Source organism: Jaculus jaculus, chromosome 10, assembly GCF_020740685.1.
Source record: "Jaculus jaculus isolate mJacJac1 chromosome 10, mJacJac1.mat.Y.cur, whole genome shotgun sequence".
In the NCBI taxonomy this organism is placed as follows: Eukaryota; Metazoa; Chordata; class Mammalia; order Rodentia; family Dipodidae; genus Jaculus; species Jaculus jaculus.
This window is the reverse complement of record NC_059111.1, coordinates 28,372,816-28,394,097: the sequence shown is the minus strand read 5'-3', so window position 1 is coordinate 28,394,097 and position 21,282 is coordinate 28,372,816. Positions and strand designations below refer to the sequence as shown.

Below are 21,282 nucleotides of genomic sequence, written 5' to 3'. Positions count from 1 at the left end.
GGTCATTATCCCCCAACGGCCCATGTAGCACCTTCTGGCGGTAGACACACTAACTGTTTGGGGACTCGCTTTCTTCCAGCTTCCAGCCATGTCGCTCCATAATACACACCAACAGTGTATGGTGTCTTCAGCAGTAGGGTCTTACCACTAACCTATGGTGGGTCCTCAAGCACTCTGACATGAATCTGTCTGCCAGAAGGAAATTGTGACTTCTAATCTGACAGAAAAGGAAAAACTTGAGACCTAGCAACTGTTAAAATCAGCTGAGGAGAGAACAAAGGGAGACTTGATTAGTGGTTCAGTAAACTTACTTGTCCGACAGTCACCACTTCCACTGAGCACTTAAGCACAGAGCACCACCCACAGCATGGGTGAGCTGCGCATTGAAGTAACCGACCTCCTCTTGGCCTGGGATCCATAGTTCTCTTAGGACACACAGTACTTACTGCTTTGCAGTTTCTGTGGCTTCACTATCCAACATGATCACCTCTGACCATGTATGGCCAAATTTAAATTTGAATTAACAAAATTATTACTCTCACACTAGTCATATTTCAAGTGCTTAACAGACACATGTCGACTATTGTGTACTGTGTTTACCAATGCAGTTAGAGACAATTTACCTCTATCGGAAGACACATTTCTTTTTCTTTATTATTATTTATTTATTTATTTATTTGAGAGTGACAGACAGAGAGAGAAAGAGGCAGGGAGAGAGAGAGAATGGGTGCTCCAGGGCCTCCAGCCACTGCAAACGAACTCCAGACACGTGCACCCCTTATGCATCTGGCTAAGTGGGTCCTGGGGAATCAAGCCTCGAACCAGGGTCCTTAGGCTTCACAGGCAAGTGCTTAACTGCTAAGCCAAGTCTTCAGCCCTGGATGGCACATTTCTAATATCCCACCCTCTGCTCCTACCACCCTTTCCCAGGCCTTTACCAAAAGTGTGTTATCTGCACAGCTCCCCTCAATTCTAGTTCCTTCTATCTCTCATAGAACTCTAGTCCCCCATGTTCCCACCTCTCCTGATATACACTTTCATTTTAACATTTACCATGAAACTGAGAAAAACGAACCCAAACTACTCCCATATGCTGCCAAGGAGAAGACATGCAAACACAACATGCACTGCCTGTCCTTTTAAGTTGCTCCCCTGATACAGTGCTAGTTGCACAGAGGCTCACAAGCATTTTTCTCTAAGCAAAAGTATTATCCCAAATGTCTTGGATCTGTACCAAGAAAGAAAACTATTTTGCTTGACAAAGCAATCCTCATCCATGGGGAATCAGAGAAATCTCCAAGGTGCTCTTCTACAATTTTATTATTCCATGATGGTAATAGGCAAGTGCTTCTAAATTAAATGAAAATTATTACAATAGCAACCTACTGGCACAAATGCACAATCATCTAGAAGGAAGCATGTTAGTAACACAGTAATCTCCCCTGAGCCCCTGGACCAGAATTACCAAAATGCAACATGCCCACCTCTCCTCAAAACTGGATTCCTCCATGATACTCTTCACTGTAGCTGGGTGTCCTAGAGCAGATAAAGCTTTATTTTTCTCAGAGTATTTGTAAGGCAGACTCTAGGAGATGGCGCCCCAGCTTAGTGCAACGAAGCTCCTGCATGAGATAATCTTCAAGGTGCACATGATACATTCTTCTCTGAGAGCTCCCTTGGTAGTCACATATCCCAACCACTTTGGAAGGTGCTGAAGATAACATCCCTTATTTGGGGAAGACACAACTTATATAAACACCAATTGCAACTCTACTTCATAAGACTGCTCAAGCATAACAAAAACAGAAAAGAAAGAAGTCTTCCTTTCTCTGTCTTTTTGGAAAGATAGCTTCTGCCCACTATGTTTCTTCTGAGGACAACTGGGGGCAGCTCATGCAGTGGACCTCTAGTCCTTGTTCCAAGTTCAAGGTTTCCTACAGGGCCATTACTTATTTACTGTTCTTACATTTCCACTGGATTGTTCCTTTATTCACACATTTATTTATGTGTGCTCTCTTCCTTATTAGCTACTTATTATATTTATAAGTAAAACTCCACGAGCAACTGCGCCATGGACTCCCACTGTAGCTGGGATGGCTGACCTACATGAAAAGCACACCCTGAGCTACAGCCTCTAAGAAACGTCTTCAGAACACAGCTGCAACATTTCAGCAGAAGAGTTAGCATCTCCTGGCGAAAGGCTGTTGGGAGGAATGGATTCACTGAGGAAAGAAATTTTTGAGTTAAGTCCCTGATAATGTTCTTGAGAAGGAAAGTGGGGAAGGGACTCAGGCCTGAGGGAAGGTGTGACTAGGCAAGCCCGTCAAGGAGCTGGTCACTGGACTTGCTGGACATTTTCTTTGAAGTGGGAACATGGATCAGCATGGCTACCTCCAGTGGATCTCCATACCTTTCTCCTACTAGACCAGACACAAACTCTTTGGGGTTTTCCTCCCCATCCTGTAAGTGACCTCATGGTAAACCTGAGTAGACAGCAAACATGTAAACCTAAGCAACTTCTATTCCTGTACACCAAGGTTCTCAGACTTAGAACAGCAAACAAGCAGAAGCTCCTAAGGGGTCTGCCTCACACTCCTTTGCTGCAGGCCGACCTTTCCAAAGGCAGGCACCACTGGGGTTTTGCCTCTCCTGGATAGAAATGCCTGGGAAGGCCCTTGATTGTTGCACAACAGGAAATTCTATTTTATTTGAAACACACATGGTTCAACTAATTTTTCCTTGAAACTCAATTGGGAAAATTAAGAAAAAAAAAAAAGGCGAGATCTGCAAATCTCTGCAATCCATTTGACCAAAACCCTTCAATAAAAAAGTGTGCAGGAGTTTTCCACAACCCTACGTGAGCAAGCTGTTCTCTTTCTCTGCTAATAATGAAGAAATATCTTATTACATATCTGTAAATACAGGCAAATTGGGGCTAAAAATGAATTCTAAATGATGTTAGGATTTCCAAAGAAAACCACAAAACAAACTCAGAGTTAAGGGATAATGCATCCCTCTTGCATACTGGCACAAGAGCAAGAGGTTTGCAGCAACTAAATGGGACATGTGATATCATAACCAGGGCAAGGGCATCAGCTCTGAGGAAATTGACAGGCAATACTTTTCCCGTGGCAACTGTGATCAATTGCAGTCTGAAGGTTTTTGTTCCTTCAGCGAACCATTTTTACACGGCATTGGAGACACCAATGGTATCATTTACTGCTGGTCTCCAAGTGTCTAAAATAATGTCAAGTAAATAATTAAACCTTAACAAATACTTATTGATTGAATAAATATTAAAAGTACCAACCATCTTCTATGATAAAAGTTCATGGTGTTTGGGGATCCTTTTATCTTCCCTTTAAGACATTGAAGGGAGGACAATATATTTTCCCAAGAACATTTCAAGAGTGTTGGGAGGAGAGGTAATCTATCAAGTCCAATTAAATTTATATGCCCTAAAAGCACTTTAAAAATGTACTTATGTTACTAATACTGCTGATAATAATATAAAACACCAGATTTAAGAAGTCCTTCAAATTAGCGTGACCTTAACATCAAAAGCACTGTTGTCAGAAGAAAAATAAATTAGACCTCCTAAAAAATTAAGGCCATTTGTACGGCAAAAGACACCATCTTAAAGAAAGCTAAAAGACTTCCCACAGAAAGAGAGAAAATATTTGCAAATTATATATCTGATAAGAGACACGTATCTAGATTATAAAAAGAAAAGTTATACTCCAAAAATAAAAAGACAACCCAGTTAAAAAGTGGGCATGGAATCTGTATAAACAGTTCTCCAAAGAAGATACACAATAAACCAAAGGAAAGGATGTTCGGTTTCATGAGTCATCAGGGAAGTGCAAATCAAAGGCTATCACTGCATGTCTTCTGGGCTGACCATAGTCAAAGGGACTAACAATAACTTCCAGAGGGGAAGGGAGAAATCACAACTCCCCATCGCTAATAAGCATGGGAAGTAGTGCTTCGGAAGATGGTACAAGATTGCCTCAGCACTACAATTCTACCCCAAGAGGAATGGAAGTGTGTGTCCTCATAATGTCTGCACAAATGTTTACATTCATATTATGTTCATAATAGTTAAAAAGTGAAAATAGAGCCAGGTGTGGCAGTATATGTTTTTAATCTCAGCCCTTGTGAAGCAGAGATAGGAGGATCACTATGAGTTTAAGACCACATAGTGAATTTCAGGTCAACCTGGGCTAGAGTGAGACCCTAAAACAAAACAAAAACAAAACACAAAGAAAAGAAAGAGAAAAAAATAGATGTTGCTTGGTGTGGTTGTGCATGACCGTAATCCCAGCAGTCAAGAGGCAGTGGCAGGAGGATTGCTGTGGGTTTGAGGCCACCCTGGGACTACATAGTAAATTCCAGGTCAGCCTGGACTAGAGTGAGACCCTACCTTGAAAAATAAAAAAAAAATAAAAAAAAAAAGTGAAAACAGGCTTGGCATGGCTCATGCTTGGAAACCCAGTACTTGGGAGGCAGAGGTAGGATTGCTGAAAGTTCAAGGCCAGCCTGGTCTACAGAGTGAGACTCTGTCTCAAAATAAGGTGAGAGAAACTCAGAGGCCCATCACATGATGAAGAGACACAGAAAGTGCATTATCTCCATACAATGGAAACATCCAGCATTTAAAAAAAAAATAAATGAGAGCTGGAGAGATTGCTTAGTGGTTAGGGTGTTTGCCTGTGAAGCCTGAGGACACAGGTTCAATCCCAGCAGTACCCATGTAAGCCAGATGCACAAGGTGGGACATGTTTCTGGAATTTGTTTGCAGTGGCTGGAGGCCCTGGAGCACCCATTCTCTATCTATCTGCCTCTTTCTCTGTCTCTCTTTCAAATAAAAAAGTAAATAAAATATTTTTAAAATAAATGTAACATTGATAATGCTACAGCAGAAATGAACCTTGAACACATTCTGCTCAGTGAAATCCAGTCACAGAACCACCACTATCTTTCACATGACTTGTACAAACTAAGCAGATCTGTAGAAACAGAAAGTAGATTGACAGCTGCCTAAGGCTTGGGAGTAAGAAACAAGTGGAGTGAAAAGGGCAATGACTAGTTAAAAGGCACATAGTTGGGGCTGGAGAGATGGCTTAGCGGTTAAGCACCTGCCTGTGAAGCCTCAGGACTCTGGTTCGAGGCTTGATTCCCAGGACCCACTTAGCCAGATGCACAAGGAGGAGCACGTGTCTGGAGTTCATTTGCAGAGGCTGGAGGCCCTGGCGCGCCCATTCTCTCTCTCTGTCTCTATCTACTTCTTCCTCTCTGTCTGTCACTCTCAAATAAAACAAAAAAAAAATTTTTTTTTTAAGGCACATAGTTTTTTACCTGATCAAAAATGTTTTATAATTGATAGTGGTGACACACAACATTGAATCTCTGACTTGTTAACTTTAAATGGATGAATCCCATGGTGTATGGATTATATCTCAATAAAGTCAATATACAGAAAAATGTCTTGCTCTAAATATAAGCTATTCTCATAACCAGAATAGGAGGAATCAAACATGGACATAGAATATCTCTGTGGACCTAGTCTGGTATAAACTCACTAAACTTCACAGTTAATTGGCTGCTTCATACAAGTACATCTAAGTCGCAGCATGAATAAAACCCTTCAAAAGACAATTCCAAATGTTTTCTCAAGGGTGGAAATGCATTTTAAATTGCCTCAAGGATGTCTGTTTTGTAAGATTACTATTTATTCCATAATGATAATTTATGTCATGCAATTAACAGCATCATGAGAAGAAAATGTTATTAATATCTTATTTTCACTATTAAGTAGCAAAATATTACTAATATAGATTCCTTCAATTATGAAAATAAAAATTGCCCTACATAGTACAACTGAATAATGCTCTGAATCCAATATATTGAAAATAATCCCAACATTGTTATGGTCCTTATAAAGGCATATGTACCCCCAATGAAGCAACATATTTCAACTTACATAATATTTCTATGAAACTGACTTACTGACAAAAAGCTAGATATTTAAACACATATATCTCATGAATTTGAAAGTGAAGAGCAAAACTTTTGATCTAAAGCACACCTTTCACACAAAAGAAAAATGGGAGACCTTATGTTGTTAAGTTTTACCCAAAATCATGACTGAGAAATTCATGGTTTGAAATCAATTTTCCTAATTCCCAAGGCAATTATATTCTCACTCTGTTCAAATACACCACCCATTAGGGAAAATAAACTGTCTAAAAATCTATCAGCAAAAGCAACCTTGTGAAATATTTGTTGGATGCTTCTATATTTTGTATATTTTGTTTACATTATTTCTATCACTGATTGTTAACTTTTAATGTACTACAATCATGTACATCTACTTGACTAGTCACATAATTAACTTACAACTTAACAGAGCATTTCTTGTCAAATAGGATAAATTAGATTAAAATACAACATGGTAATAATTAAGGAATTATCTAATTGCCAACAAAGAGACTAGGAAACCCTTCATGTAAATAAGAGAGCTGTTAAAACAAATTTTTCCAGAGGCAACTGAATGCTGCTGCACGAGATCAAGCATTCATCACAAAGCTCTAACTAGTATGTCATTGTCACATTTAGCAACATTGCCAGGGTTCCTCAGTCTCAGGAAATACTTGCTAATGTATCTACACTAGGGCTTCATGAGATTCTGCAATTTGGTTGGTGATCTCTTTTGCTTTCTTCCCACTCAAATCTTCCCACAATGTAACTGCTGCAAAAATTACCTTTTCCTCCTAATTAAACCTCCAATGATCTTCAAAACTGCTGTTTATTTCACACTAAGGTGTGAATCACTGATAAGTTTAAGCCTGGGAAGGGGGCGATGAAAAGCTAGTTGCACTTTAAGTGATTTCTTTTCCTCAAATTTTGATTAATTAATGGAAAGAATGAGTGTGATCTTTCCCTATATAGTCTTTGCTGTGCCTCCTCTGGGAGCCACGAGGTCTCCTGACCCCCTACATTCCAGAAATCTGGGGTCAGCTACAATGTGCCCCACTTGTGAAAAGCTGCTGACCTCTGAGAGGGAGTTGTATGGAACCAAGTGTTAATTTTCAGAATGTGACTGGTCTTGATAGGAGCAACCTCACCCCATCGCCCCATCTCAGTGTCCTATGGAATGTTTTCCAGTCAAGGGGCCTAGAAGTAATCTGTCATCGCTAGTCTGCAGTACAAGCAGGTCTCGCTCACAGCCCTGCCTTTCTCTCCCTGTCCACCCTCCTCCTCTCACACCCAAATTGTCATGTGTTCAACATTTGTCAGGGCCTTCACCTTCAATGACATGGTCAACACACCAAGAAATTATACTGAACACATGACAAATGAACATCAAGCCCATTTCTTCCTGCTTTGTAACTGAGAGCTACAGAAGCTGTGTTTGGGGTATGCACATGTGTGCTTATTCTTGGAACAATATGTATAGGTAATTAAAATGACTACCCTCCAAAACCATGAAGGCTTTAATCACACACTTTAATATAATTTCTTAAGCACTTTTTAATAAAATACAGATATATAATTATAATTATCAATGTATGTATGCCATTTAATATAATAATAAAAGGTTAATCTTCAGAGTGACATGGTGATTAATATTTACAGTAAACCTAAAAGAAATAGCATTTGTATATTGCTAAATTTTACCACCATCCCCCCCCCAAAAAAAAACACATAACCAACTCTACTCACATTGTGGTATCATCTCAATTTACCAACAGCAAAATTAGCAATGCTCTACTTAATATATATATGCAGTATGGGTAATGAACATTACTTTCCATGTTTTCTTGAGAAAACTATTATCCTTGAATTATGTCAAGCACAAAGGCTGGGATGGACTCATTCTCAAAGCCCTTTTCAGAATGTTTGTCAAGTTATTAATACCACACACAATATTTTATTTAGATACATTTATTGCAAATATTTCATGTCCCATCATGCTAATCTTGGATCTTAAGAGCAGTATCAATTTGATAAATGTTTACTGACTCTATGAGGAAAACTGCCAGCATCTATCAACAGAGTCATATATGGTACGCATTCTGTTTGAGCAGAATATTACCCTCAATATCTAATAATAGTCCTGCTAAGGAGGTAAACCAGGTGCAATATACTCTTTCTACATGAGGGAGTTAAGGCAAGTCTATGAACCAATGATAAGGAAGACACTCTCTTCATTTGTCAGACCAATGAATGAAATATAACAAGCAGATAGGCAGACACATCATTTTAGTTTCCTAATAGAAAAACAATGTGCAGTTGTGCGTGCTTAGACAATTTTCTGTTACATAATGTACTATCAGTTTCTTGTTTTGAGTTCTTGAATCATGTATACATTTTAGGGACTTTTAAAAGTTAATACTGTTTTCATTTCTTCATTTCCAAGGTTAGAAATTCTGTTGAGGTTAAAAGTTTTATAGTTCACTTATCATAATGTGTATCTTCCCCATTGGTCCTCCAAGGGGGCCTTTCTGATAATGGGCTTTGGCCTTTGACTGTGCCCATGAAGCAGATGGCAGGAGATAACCTTCAGGCACCATAAAGGCCTGAGTCCTGTGTGCTTTGGAAAAGAGTCAGACAGAGACAGAGAAGGTTAAGGAGGAGAGAAAGTTTCAATTTGTAAGAGTTATGAGACATCAATAAGTGGCAGTAATGCCTTTTCCTTATTCACAGATCAGGGGTCAAGCAGCTCAAAGCATGACAGAAGAAAAGGATCCTAAATGAAAATAACCAACCTACATAAAAACCTTGGCATCTCCCCCTGGTTTTGCAAACCTCAACATGTCTCATTGCAATCAAAGACTGTGAGGTGGGTTCACTTGTCTTGCCATTGCTTATATCATATACTCCTTCCCTGGTGAGCATTAAGATTTAAAATTCTTACAAGGCATTCTTTAATGACCTATTTGATAAACTAAATTAAATGAGTAAAAGATCCAAAATAGTAAAGATTTATTCTGTGCACATAAATAAGGTCTTCTATGTCCAATGGCAAGTTTAAAAAAAAATTACAAGCCTCTCTTCTGTTTTCCTTCAGAAAATAGAAATGATTATGAGGGGTTATAGACCCAAACTCTGTGGTAAATAAGAGTAAGCAGGAATGTAAAAATTAATCCTTCATCATTACATATACCTCAGGGCTAATACTAAGGCTTCCACTGACTTCATATTTTAGGATCTCACAATGTGTCCATGAATAACAGAAAACAATACACTATCAACATTCTACTATGAAACTGCTTACAGCAGTTTTCTGATACATGAAGCTACAAGCCTTTGGTTAGATATGTATGAAAATACCATCACTCTGTATGCTAACTTTAAAAAAAAAGGCTTTGGTTAGTATCATTGCCAAGTTTTAGGTTTATCATTTTGGTTTTACAAGTCTGAGAAGATGAGTTAAATACAGCACATGTACACTCATACTCTGTGCAGCTGGATAAACCAGAGAGAGAAAAAGGCATCAATACACTACCTACTATGTATATACAGTATACACATAAACCATAGGTAATTACAATCTTGCTATGAGAAAGTCAAAGAGCCTTCATTTTCTATGATATGTACATTTTACAAACTGCAGATAGTTTACCACATTGCTTTTTATTAAAAAAAAAAAGAGAGAGAGAGAGAAGGAAAATCCATTAGAGTTGAGTGTAAGTTAAAGGCTTCCTCAGACCATATGCGCAGACACTTGAGAAGATGATAAGGTTAAGCTTCCTAGGGTCCTGGAGTCAAAGAAACTCTGCTGGCTCCCACTGCTAAGCAGGTGCACTCCTTCCACAGGGGGTAACATCTGCCGATCAGTCATGGTACCACTCGGTGAGGACCCCAAGAAACTTCCTTGGGAAGAAACGATTTTCTCAGGACTGGCAGCCAGTTTGGGGGATGTGGAGAAATTATATCCATACAAGGCACAGGGGCTATGTAGCCGGAAAGTGTTATAGGAACCCTGGTGGGTCTGGTTAGTAGCAAAGGCGTTGCTGGTTGGTGATGGCATGATGTACTGGAGCTGGGGGGACATTCCTGAAATCTGCATAGACAGGCTGGTCTGAGGGCAGCTGAAGGTGTCCCCATCGGTGCTTCCCATGGACATGTTCACAGAGGCGCTGCTGCTCACCCCCACGTAGGAGGGAGTCCTGGGCGGAGCGAAGGTCTCGCTGGTCTGATTGGTGAGCCTGTTGTAGGTCTCGGCCAAGGACGTGCTGTATCGGTTGAGGGTGAGGCCTGAACGGGCACAGGCTGAATAGTCAGCTGGGGACAGGCTACAGAGCTGACTGGTGTTGGGCCCCAGATGGAAGGCAGGAGACGAACATGAGGAGCCAGACAAAAGGTGAGGATGTGAGGCAGGAACACCGTTCCCGGTACCTTGGAGTAAGGCGGAGGAACTTGCGTTGCCTGAAAGAGAAGTGGACACACATCAAGGTCAACTCCAGCAGCCATCTCGCAGTTTCAGTTTGGCAAATGCATGGTACTCACGACTTGTTGCAAGGTGGAGGGATGCAGAGGTGAATGCAGGTGGTCTTAGCTTCCAATAAGTGAATATGTTCATTGAATTCAGACCGAACAGCTTAACAACACAATACACCCTCCTTAATACTTTAAACACATTTACTTATTTATTTATATGTTTGTGTCCCTTGCCACTGCAAATAAATACTGCTTTTTTATACCACTTTTGCATCTGACTTTGCATGGGTGCTGGAGAATTGAACCCCCTGGGTGAGCTGGTTTTGCAAGTACCTTTAACCACTGAGCCGTCTCCTCTTCTCAATATTTTTAAGGCAAATTATCTCTTCAGAGAACGAAGTTTTGTATTGCAGAAAATAATAAGACTACCACATAGGATTCTTCATTTCTTCCCTCAACTAGCTTCCTGAAAGTTTTCTTATTTTTTTATAAATAACATTATAGATATTGAGCTTGTCAGAAGTGTTATAAAATATGAATTTCATCTTACATGCATCTTTTTCCAAACGCATAATAGGTATCACCTTTCTACCTGCCTGCCTTTTATCCTTCCTGTCAACAAACTTTATCCAGGTTCCATCTATTTTCTAACAAAAGGAAAGGAGTAGTAACCCCAAGGAAAGAGCACAAGTGGTCCAGGCACACCCTGCTTCAAGCTAATCCAGGACTTCTCCCTGATGTTTGTGTGTGCTGGTGACTATACCACTCAGGTCTCAGCTATGTGGCACAGTGATATTCTTGCTCCTTAAAAATATCATCTCTAGCCAGAAAAGAGCGCATGCTAACATAAGAGCAAAGGTCTAGCAAATAAACTATCCTAGGAACTATTAGAGGGTGGTTAATCCCACAGCCAATCAATAGCAGTGATAGTCGCTGACTGCCCTCACTGAATTTTCTGGCAGATTAATGTTGGTGACAGAACTTAAGGAAAATGGAGAATTCCAAAGGGCTGTGCAGGTTGTAAAACCTTCATTGTTCTAACAACAGTATTTTATATAGCTTCTCAAAATAATCTCAAAGTCAGTTTAGCCAATAAAATCATCTAAACCTCAGCATGTGGAATTCTTACTGGAGCCTGGTGGGATCTTGGTGAAAATCTGTCCACAGGAGCGAGCTATGTATGGGGCAGATGAGAGAGAAGACATGATTGCTCTTTAAGGAAACACAAGCCCTTGGCATTTGGGAACTAGTCATAGATGATCTCAAGATGGCCTGACCAGGGTGCCTAAAAGTTCTCACTGCTAGGCTTACAGGCAATTCTGCTAAAGAACAAAGCTGACAAAGAAAAAATGGGGACTGGAATTAGCATCAACAAGGTCTTGTGAAAGGCGCCTGGCCTTAGAGCACACATACAGTTTTAATGAGAGATTTAAGGGAGAGGTCAATGTCTTGAAATATATAAAAAAAAAAACTTAAAACATGCAAGATTTAACCTGTTAACCAATAAGAGAGCCATCTTTCCTGGCATGTTCCTGTATCATATGGAACAGAAAGAAATGGACCCCTACAGTAGGAAGATGCTGGTGGTGAGGTCACAGTCACAGGTATGAGTAACAACTTGTGCATGTGTTAGTGCCTCAGCTTTTAGCAGGAACTGGCTGCATGGATGATCCCAAAGACTGGGCATTACCTTGCTTGGGAATTCCAGGGATATCTTCAAACGTGAGAGTCCGCAGTGAAGGCCGCCAGAATGCATATGACTCGACCAGGGCTTCCAAGCCCATTCTGAAAGGAAAGGTGAAGGACAGATGGAGTCTAGTTAAGAGCCATTAGCGTTTTCACTAGTAATTTACATCTCAGGAAACAGTATCAGCACCTGGCGGCATCTAGACATGGTGGCAGGTTACGAGCCTGCCTCAGGCAGAAAGAAATGCTTTGGAGAGGGACATATGAAGAGAACAGGAAAACATCCAAGATACCTGCTAACATTCTTGGGAACCTACCCTGGCATGGGGTTAAGGAGCTGAGGTGGAGCCCATGCTGGCTGCTCTGAGTCCCTAGCTTGCTAAGTTCTAAAGCATTCCCTCCCTCCCTGTCACAGGATCTCTCCCTCTGTGAGGGAGGAGGATGCCACAAAAACATCGCTCTGCCAGACTGTCTTTTCTATTGACAATTCAGTGCCTCAAAAGCCAGCTCAGAGAAGGAATCACCTAGATAGAACCAATTTATGCTCAGGGGCACAAGCTTCACCACCTGCCATGGTAGGCCAGGAGGGGGCAGCACTGACCTCTCACTTTGCTCCCCGCACTGAGCAGAGGGGTAGGAGAGTTGATCTCAGGGGACTGTCTAGCTGGTCCAGGGTCAGCAGCGATATTCAAGTTACTTTAGAGCCTCAACATACATACTTAATGAATGGACATATAAGTCAGTTAAGACTAATAGTAAGTATGTATATTTTAAAACAAATGCTATTACTCTGAAAGCAGGAAAAATCATCTACCACGAATAATTTGGAATCTTCTTCCTGACATTAGGTGAATGAGATAATTAGGATTTCTAGGACAGAGGCCCTTTATTCGACTAGCCATTCTCAAGAGAGCCTGAGACCTCACCACTCATCTTCAGCCAGCTTAGCTCTAAGCACTTTGTGTGTCACGATAACAATGCAGAGAAGGGACGGGCATAAGGATATGGGGACGGTGGCAGCAGAGAGGATGAGTAAGGGACAGTGAATGGGAGAAGAGAGGGAGGAGAAAAGGCTGAAAGGGAAACAAAATGTCTGAAAACACCATGATGCAACCTAATTCCCTGTATGCAAATAAGAGAAAATAATGTGAACATTGTAGGGGTCTAGATAAGTGGTAAAGCAAAGCTGAGGATTCATACACAGCACCACAAAAAGTAAATAAATAAAAAATAAAGGGTTAATGACTGCTTCATGGAATGGTGAATACTAGTCAGACACCTTGTGTGACATTAGATATTATTGCTTTTTTTTTTTTTTTCCTGTCAGGTGCTACAGCCCCTGACTTTCCTACACCCCAAATCATGTACTGAGAACTAAGAATGGAGGAAACCACTTACAAGTCACATCATCTGTGCCACACAGTGACAGCTGCCCAAAGAGGAGAACTAGGTGACTCACGCTTAATAAAACCATCTCAACTGCCTGCCCTTTTGTGCCATAGGTTTACATGCCGGATTTGCTTTGTTAGAATGTTCAGGATATAGATATCATTACTCTGTGATTTCTCTCTTCACTCTGAGAAGCACGCCTATCTCATCTTGGTGACATATGTACGAATGGGTAGCATGTGTGCATGCATGCACCGGTGTGAATATGCAAACAGCATGTGCCCTGAGTCCACACAGGGACCCGACTCATTTCTTCCTTCACTGGCTCAGGAGAGAGAACACTGCTTGAACATACTTCAGAGGGGTATGACCAACCAGCACAGCCAGTACTGCAAGGTGGCCACAGGAAGGTCAGAGTAGTCAGGGTAGAGAGAACCTGTAGAATCTGTTTCAGCTGGGCTTCCCTGGAGGAAAGAATAGAAATCAGCTTCCAACAGGATCAGTGTGTTACAAAGAGAAAGACTGAGTGGTAAAGACACTAGACTGGAATTGGAAGATCTGCTGTGATCACAGTTCACTTACACAAATTGTGTGACCTTATGTCAATTTCTTTTGTTTTCTTTCATTGTTTATTTTTTATTATTATTTTATGGAGAGAAAGAAAGCTGAGTATGGATATAATAAGGCCTCTTACAACTGAAACAAAAAAAAAAAAAAATACCCTCCAGATTCATGTGCTATTCTTTTGTGCATCTGGCTTTTCATGAATACAAGGGAATCAAACTCAGGCCATGAGACTTTGCAAGCAAGCGCCTTTAACTGCTGAGCCATCTCTCTAGTCATTTAGCCAATCCCTTAACTTCTATTGATTTCAGGTTATTACAAGTGAGGATGGAACTATATATGATACTCTTAAAATTCCTTCTGGTTCTAAATTTGTATCATTTTAAGTAATTTTCTTTGAAATCAGACATCATATCTGTGGCCACACTTTAAGTCAAATCCAAGATCATACCACTCCATAATATCATCTGTATATAATTTCTGAGCAATTTGTGGTCTAGTCTCCCAATACTCCTACTGCCTGGGGGATGTATTTAACAGTCGAGTAATGGAGGCTCTGTGCTAGTTAGCTGCTCACTCCGTATTTAGCTTCTGTCAATACTAAAGCATTATAACAGTCTAGAAATAAGACTTTTCATGTAGAACAATTCCTACTTTTGTTAATGGTAGTTTTATAAAAATTAAAGCTACCAGAGCAGTTACATATTGAAGAGCATTGAGTGAAATAATTAACAGGCGTCCACTGGAAATCTGGCTATATAGAAATGTGCCTTACTGCATTGTTCTCTCACAGTATAAACTTTATTATGCTTCAAATCCATCAATCAAATTCTTGGGGAGAAGTTATTGAGCATCACAAATCTACAGCCCAGTGCTTTAAAGCGATGACTGAAGGTGACACACCTCCAAATGCTCTGACTTGGAGCGAGTGATATTTGCCCCGAGGCCGCTGCTTCACGCTGCCAGTTCCAGAGAGGATTTCAGATATTTTGCAGGAAACAGTTATAAAATATTTATTAGCTGAATCTGGACTTTTGTTAAAAAGCCTTCATTTTCTCCAGTAATGGAGACTTTTCCCGTCTAGTTAAAGGAAAGATGAAAGGCACCTCCTGCAGGAGAGTAGCCAAGGCGATAATTTATACAAGGTGCCTTTGAACAACTTCCACATTTTACCACTGCCCTCATTTATGCTATCAAATGGCGGAGTTTATTTAGTAAAATGGTTATGTTTTTCCTGAAGTATTTAAGAGAAGAAATTTTTGTACCTTCCTGAGTAAAAAATTTTATAGGGTCAAACCCAAGGCCTAACTGAAGAATGGCAGTACTTTCAGCACATAAATTCGCTCTCACGTAGCAAATGCCTCGCAGGAGAGCTTTTAAGGGCCGAAGCTACTGATTCCTATAAAATAGGACGTGGAGCCATAAATAGCCAGGAAGGAACACTTTTTAATTAAAAGAAAATTATTTTTTATGAAATGTAAACAATCATAGGCCTATGTTTATTTTGTGCCCTGATTAATTTGTTTATTTCATGTATAAGGAAAATAAAAAATAAAAATTTTGTTTTAAAGAGTACTAAAATTGCATGACAGAATCAGGGATAATAAAGGAATCTTGTGAACCTTTTCTCATGAACCTTCTGTATTAGTATATGAAAAACATATACTTCAACATTATACCTTGAACCAAGTCTTACATATAATGCCAGTTTTTTAAAGTAAAATAATATATAAATAAGTTTAATGCATTTGAATCTCCACAGGTTTTACATGGATTTCAAAAATGTGAAGATGACATTTTTAAGGGCGATTAACTTATAGTTATTTAGTATTCCAAAGTAACCAGAGAAGAGTTTATTTGTATGAAACATATTTCATGAGAAAAAAAGCGTAGTTTTATTTCAGTAGCAAGAAAGTTGTATGTATACACACAACACACTTTGCTTATAATAGGCTATTGTTTAAATATATGGAGTAAAATAAGAATTCTGAATTTAAACAAAACCCAAAGATAGTTAAAAATAAAATCCATTGTTTCCTGGACGCTGATGAAAAAAATAACAAGCTTTCATAGAGTCAGGAAATAATAGTAAGCAATATTGTAGCCATGACTACACAACAGCAAGAGGAAAAAAGACCCCGTAGTAAACCTAGCATTTGACCTCACCATACAACAGGCTTAGCAGCTTTTTTCCACCAACGCTATGGCTTTTATTAGTAACCAAATTTAAATACCCAAATATTTGCATTATGCTGGCACTTGTCAAATGCAGATGTCATCTCACTTCTTACATAAATTCATTGACTTTTTAAAAACTTTTAATTTATTTATTGTATGTGCATGTATGCACACACACACATGCAGGAGCATCAGGGTCTCTTGCTACTGCAAATGAATATTCATCCAGCTTTACATGAGTGCTGGGAAATTGAACCCAGGCAACAAGTTTTGCAAGCAAGCGACTTTAACCTATGATCCTTCTCCTCAGGCCCTCATTCATTGTTCCTATATGTCTAAAGCATACTTGAAAAATGTGTTCTAAGTCACTGTGTTATAAGTGAATGTCAATGTTGGTAGTGTGAGATCCCTGCTGGAGCAGTCAGCAGCTTAGGCATGCTTTCTTGGGGACATTCTCAAAGCCTGACTATGGCTTGTCTGCAGTTCCAGTGAGCTTTAATAAATTCATTTTGGGCTTAAGGAAAATTTAACTGAAATCAATGTCAAGACTCTTAATAGTTAAATACTATTTTGACATAAACAAAGTCATAAGAAGAGTTGCACCAAGTATTTGTTAATATGGAAAGGGAGTCACCCCAAAAGTTGTCTTCAGCCCCCTCACTAAGTGATCATTTAAGGCTACTAAATTTGGGTTCAGTTTGCATTGGATTTTCAGAAGCTCCCCAGAAAAGCAAGCTAACCAGTAGTCAGTATAGCATAACAAGTGCCTGGCATGTTTTTTCTCCACATTGAAAGAGACATCTACAGACATGAGATGATTTCAATGCGGGAGATAACTTATGTTAGGAATCTTTGCCAATCTTTCCTTAGAATGAAGAATTTCAGGGGAAAAGTCTTCCTCTTAGTCATCTTTGTTGATCCTCCTGCACTAACTTGAAGTCACTCTACTCTCACGGCATTTTAATCCTACATTCTATGCTGGTTAGGTAATGCCACAGCACATAAAGATGACATCATCTCTGCAAATAACTGAGCACAATTTGATAAGTTTTTGTTACTTACCTTGTCCAACTTAATCAAATGGGAAAAAAACCTAGAAATCTATGATACTATCTGTTTATTTTCTTTCTAAATTTTCAATTGAAGTTATTACTAAAAATTAAGGATTTTTCACTGCATGCAGACATATCTGATTAACACCAAGTTTTCAAGGAGTACTGGAATAAACTGTGGAGTAAGTAACTGCTCAATATGTGTCTTTTGAAAAACAAGATGCTTCTCCAAAGATCTATGCCAAAGCCTTACCTGAAAAGGCACTCAGAGAATGTCCGTCTATTACTAACCCTCTATTACTAACGCTTAACTTTAGAAAATATTTCACTGAACAGTGTTAGGATAGAATCATTTCAATGAATTAAAAAATTCTTGGCACCCAGGCTAGTTGATTTCCTTCTGGAAAATGTAAATGAAATTAATCATTGTAACATACACTTAGTGAAACAGTACAAAACACGACAAAAAGATAAAGGAGGCTGTGGTTGTCAGCAGAGCCAAGACAAATTTGTAAACTAAAAAACATTAGCTTTTTTGGCAAAAGAAAGTAGTTTCATATTACGCTTAGAAATCTGAGTCAACACGAGACTTGATCACACTCCCCAGACAGAATCAATAGACAGTGTTCCATCACTAAGAAAATTTTCAACCAAAGCAGAGGCCAAGAGATCATTTATGTGGGAGATGAGGTTGGGCTGTAAGGACAGGCTTCTGCAAGTCTTCAGAAATAGCACACAGCTTACACCTGCACCCCAGCATCATGATTAAGCATGAAAGTTTATCTTAGCATTATTACAGTACAAAAGGAAAACATCTCCAAGACACAATAGCATTAACTAATTTAAATTCCCATCAGGAATGATTTCAATACTGTATCAGTTAAAATTTAGCCTTTCAGGGCTGGAGAGATGGTTTAGCGGTTAAGCACTTGCCTGTCAAGTCTAAGGACCCCGGTTCGAGGCTTGATTCCCCAGGACCCACGTTAGCCAGATGTACAAGGGGTGCACATGTCTGGAGGTCCTTTGCAGTGGCTGGAGACCCTAGCGTGCCCATTCTCTATCTATCTATCTGCCTCTTTCTCTCTCTGTCTGTCGCTCTCAAATAAATAAAAGAAATAAATACAAAAAAATTTATCCTTTCAGCCTGTAATGGAAAACGTACAATCAAATGTCAAATGCATTTATCACAAACAAAACGTTTTTCACTAGGACCTACCTGTTCCTTCCAGAATCTCGGAAGCCTTTGGCGAATGGGTTCCTGTCTATCTTAAGGCGAGTAATCTACAGAGTAGAAAGAAACAAGATCACATCAAAATTTACATAAAACATCCCATAGTATTACAAATATCTAAACCGTACAACTTCAAGCAATCTGAAGAGTGACAGTTAGAGGATTCTATGATGTTCCTCTATCCATTCTCCCGTGTTTTTAATCTTAGCAGTGAAGGTAAAAGAAAATTTCAAAAATCATCTGAAACACTCTTATGCCATGAACAAGATACTTTCTCACTTATTTTAAATCTCTATAAATAGATGCAAATTTGTTTTGATTTGTTTTTTTTAATATTTTTTTAAAATTTTATTTATTTATTTGAGAGCGACAGACACAGAGAGAAAGACAGATAGAGAGAGAGAGAGAACGGGCGCGCCAGGGCTTCCAGCCTCTGCAAACGAACTCCAGACGCGTGCGCCCCCTTGTGCATCTGGCTAACGTGGGACCTGGGGAACCGAGCCTCGAACCGGGGTCCTTAGGCTTCACAGGCAAGCGCTTAACCGCTAAGCCATCTCTCCAGCCCTGATTTGTTTTATATTCCTGGAAAAAGATTCTGAATTGCCCACTGCTAATCTGTCTTATGCTTGTCCATATTCTCAGAGCTGAAGTGATTCCTTTCAACTCTGGGATGTATTTTAATCCTGTTTCCCTTGTAATAGTCATGAGGGTGGACCAACATCTGACAACTTTTCTTTATCAGCCATTTATACTCTTGAATGTTGTTAAGCTCCCCCACCTTCTTCCTTCTTTGGCATTAGGTAGTACCCATACTTGCTTAACTTTCTGCCTTACAGTTTTTCTTTGTCTCTCCCCTTCACTCTTGTTTGTTTTGCTTTTCACCTTTTATTCATGTATTACTGAGCTGTTACAGCACCACAATGGATTAATCAGAAGCAACCACTACTCCAAGGTTCTAATAGGATTAAATCTTTTTAAAGTAGTAGAAATAAATGTCCTAATTCTCACTAGTTTCAATTTGTTGACTCATAATTGGCCACTTGCCCACCGAGGCCTCAAGATTTCGGAGAAAGGCATTTACAAATGTTTTCATCATATCCATTAATTTTATTTTTTTACTTACACCATCCTGAACTTGACACTAATAAGTAATATCCCATCTGTTCCTTACGAGATCAGTACTTTGCCCAGAGGAATTTACAGCCTATTTGCCGAGAGGTGCACTGTATTTTGCTTTGTAAATTCCATGACTTAATGAAATCTACAAAGTTAATGAGCATATTTGTGATTACACTTTCCTGTGAAGGATGAAATCAGCTCAGTAACAGTATGGCAAGGAAAGGCCTCTTTTGGGTCTCCCTGTCTGGCCTGTGCTTGCTCTTAGTTCCATTTGGCAATACTTAGGACACATGTGTTCCATAAGATATTGTCTTTGCATGTGGAAAAAGTTACATTATAAAAGATAGGAGAAAACGGCTTTCTAATTAATTCACCATGCCTGCCATTCTGTCATTGCATGAAATATTTCTTTATAGATTATTACAGCTCAACTCTCCGTTCATGTCAATAATGTTTAAATAAGTGAATAATATAAACATTTAAGTTGTTATTTTATTAAAAGAATCTAGACCTATACAATAGTGCTGGCTTAATATATTTAATATATTTCAATTGTTATCATTAACTTTATTACCTACATCATATTTATTAAATGCAGATTATATACGCTATACTGAGCTTCGTGATTACTACTCATTTGATTATCATAACAACTTATTTATAGTTATTATCCTAATTTTATGAGATGTTTTTACCATGAGATTTTAGAAGTTACTAACCAATAGAAATAGCCTGGGAACTCAAGCTGCAGGGCCCGTGCTGTCAACAACTTTACCAATCTCAAGAAAATCTTTAAAATGATAGGGGGGAAATGAAAAGGTAAATGTATAGCATTTATTATTGTCAATTTCCCTGCTAATTTTTCCACTCATGAGGTATTGAGTCACAGTGAGGCACCTACTATAACCTGATTTAATAAAAATTTGAGTGATTTGTGAAGTTGGATACTGCTTTTCTGTACGGATAAGCAACTGCATTTCTCTAAGGCTGATTCACAGGAGCCAAGTAAGTACAGAATTAAATTGGAGGCAAATGTTTAATCCATGCTATTCTAGCCAGTTTCACAAGCACGAGGACGTGAGAGAGGAATCTGAGACTGCCTGAGTTCAAATCTCCAGAACTCACATAAGTAGCTGGGCATGGCTATGCACATCTATAAGCCCAGTCCTGTGGGGAGCAGAGACTGGAGAATCTTTGGGAGCACAGACATGGCAAGCTCTGGAGCTCATAAACCTCAAGCTTCATCACAAGAGAAACACAGGTGAGAGAGGGATGGAGGGAGACACCTGGTGCTTTGTTCTGGCTGCTGCAAGCAAACTCACAGATGTCAGTCACAGTGGCACATACATGTGCATATGCCACACACAACACACAACATATACTATGCATATACCAATACCCAAAGATTTTTTTAAAATATTCATAAAAATGTGTGTATATGGTCTCATGTTCTATGATACAATTATCTTTTTTTTTTATTTTAAATGTTTACTCCTTGCCGGGAGTGGTGGCGCACACCTTTAATCCCAGCGCTTGGGAGGCAGAGGTAGGAGGATCACCATGAGTTCAAGGCCACCCTGAGACTACATAGTTAATTCCAGGTCAGCCTGGAGCAGA

At 39.4% G+C, this 21,282-nt stretch overlaps 1 protein-coding gene across 1 annotated transcript in view; it reads right to left on the bottom strand.

The window, feature by feature from the left end:
• Positions 1-7,581: 7,581 nt before the first annotated feature.
• Tbx18 (T-box transcription factor 18) overlaps positions 7,582-21,282 on the bottom strand; it is a 29,660-nt gene continuing 15,959 nt past the window's right edge. The window contains exons 6-8 of the mRNA XM_045160046.1: positions 18,532-18,596; positions 12,137-12,231; positions 7,582-10,434 (exon numbers count right to left, since the gene is read on the bottom strand). Coding sequence (XP_045015981.1) covers positions 9,710-10,434; positions 12,137-12,231; positions 18,532-18,596 — 885 coding nt within the window. The 3' untranslated portion in view covers positions 7,582-9,709. The remainder of the gene's footprint in view (positions 10,435-12,136; positions 12,232-18,531; positions 18,597-21,282) is intronic.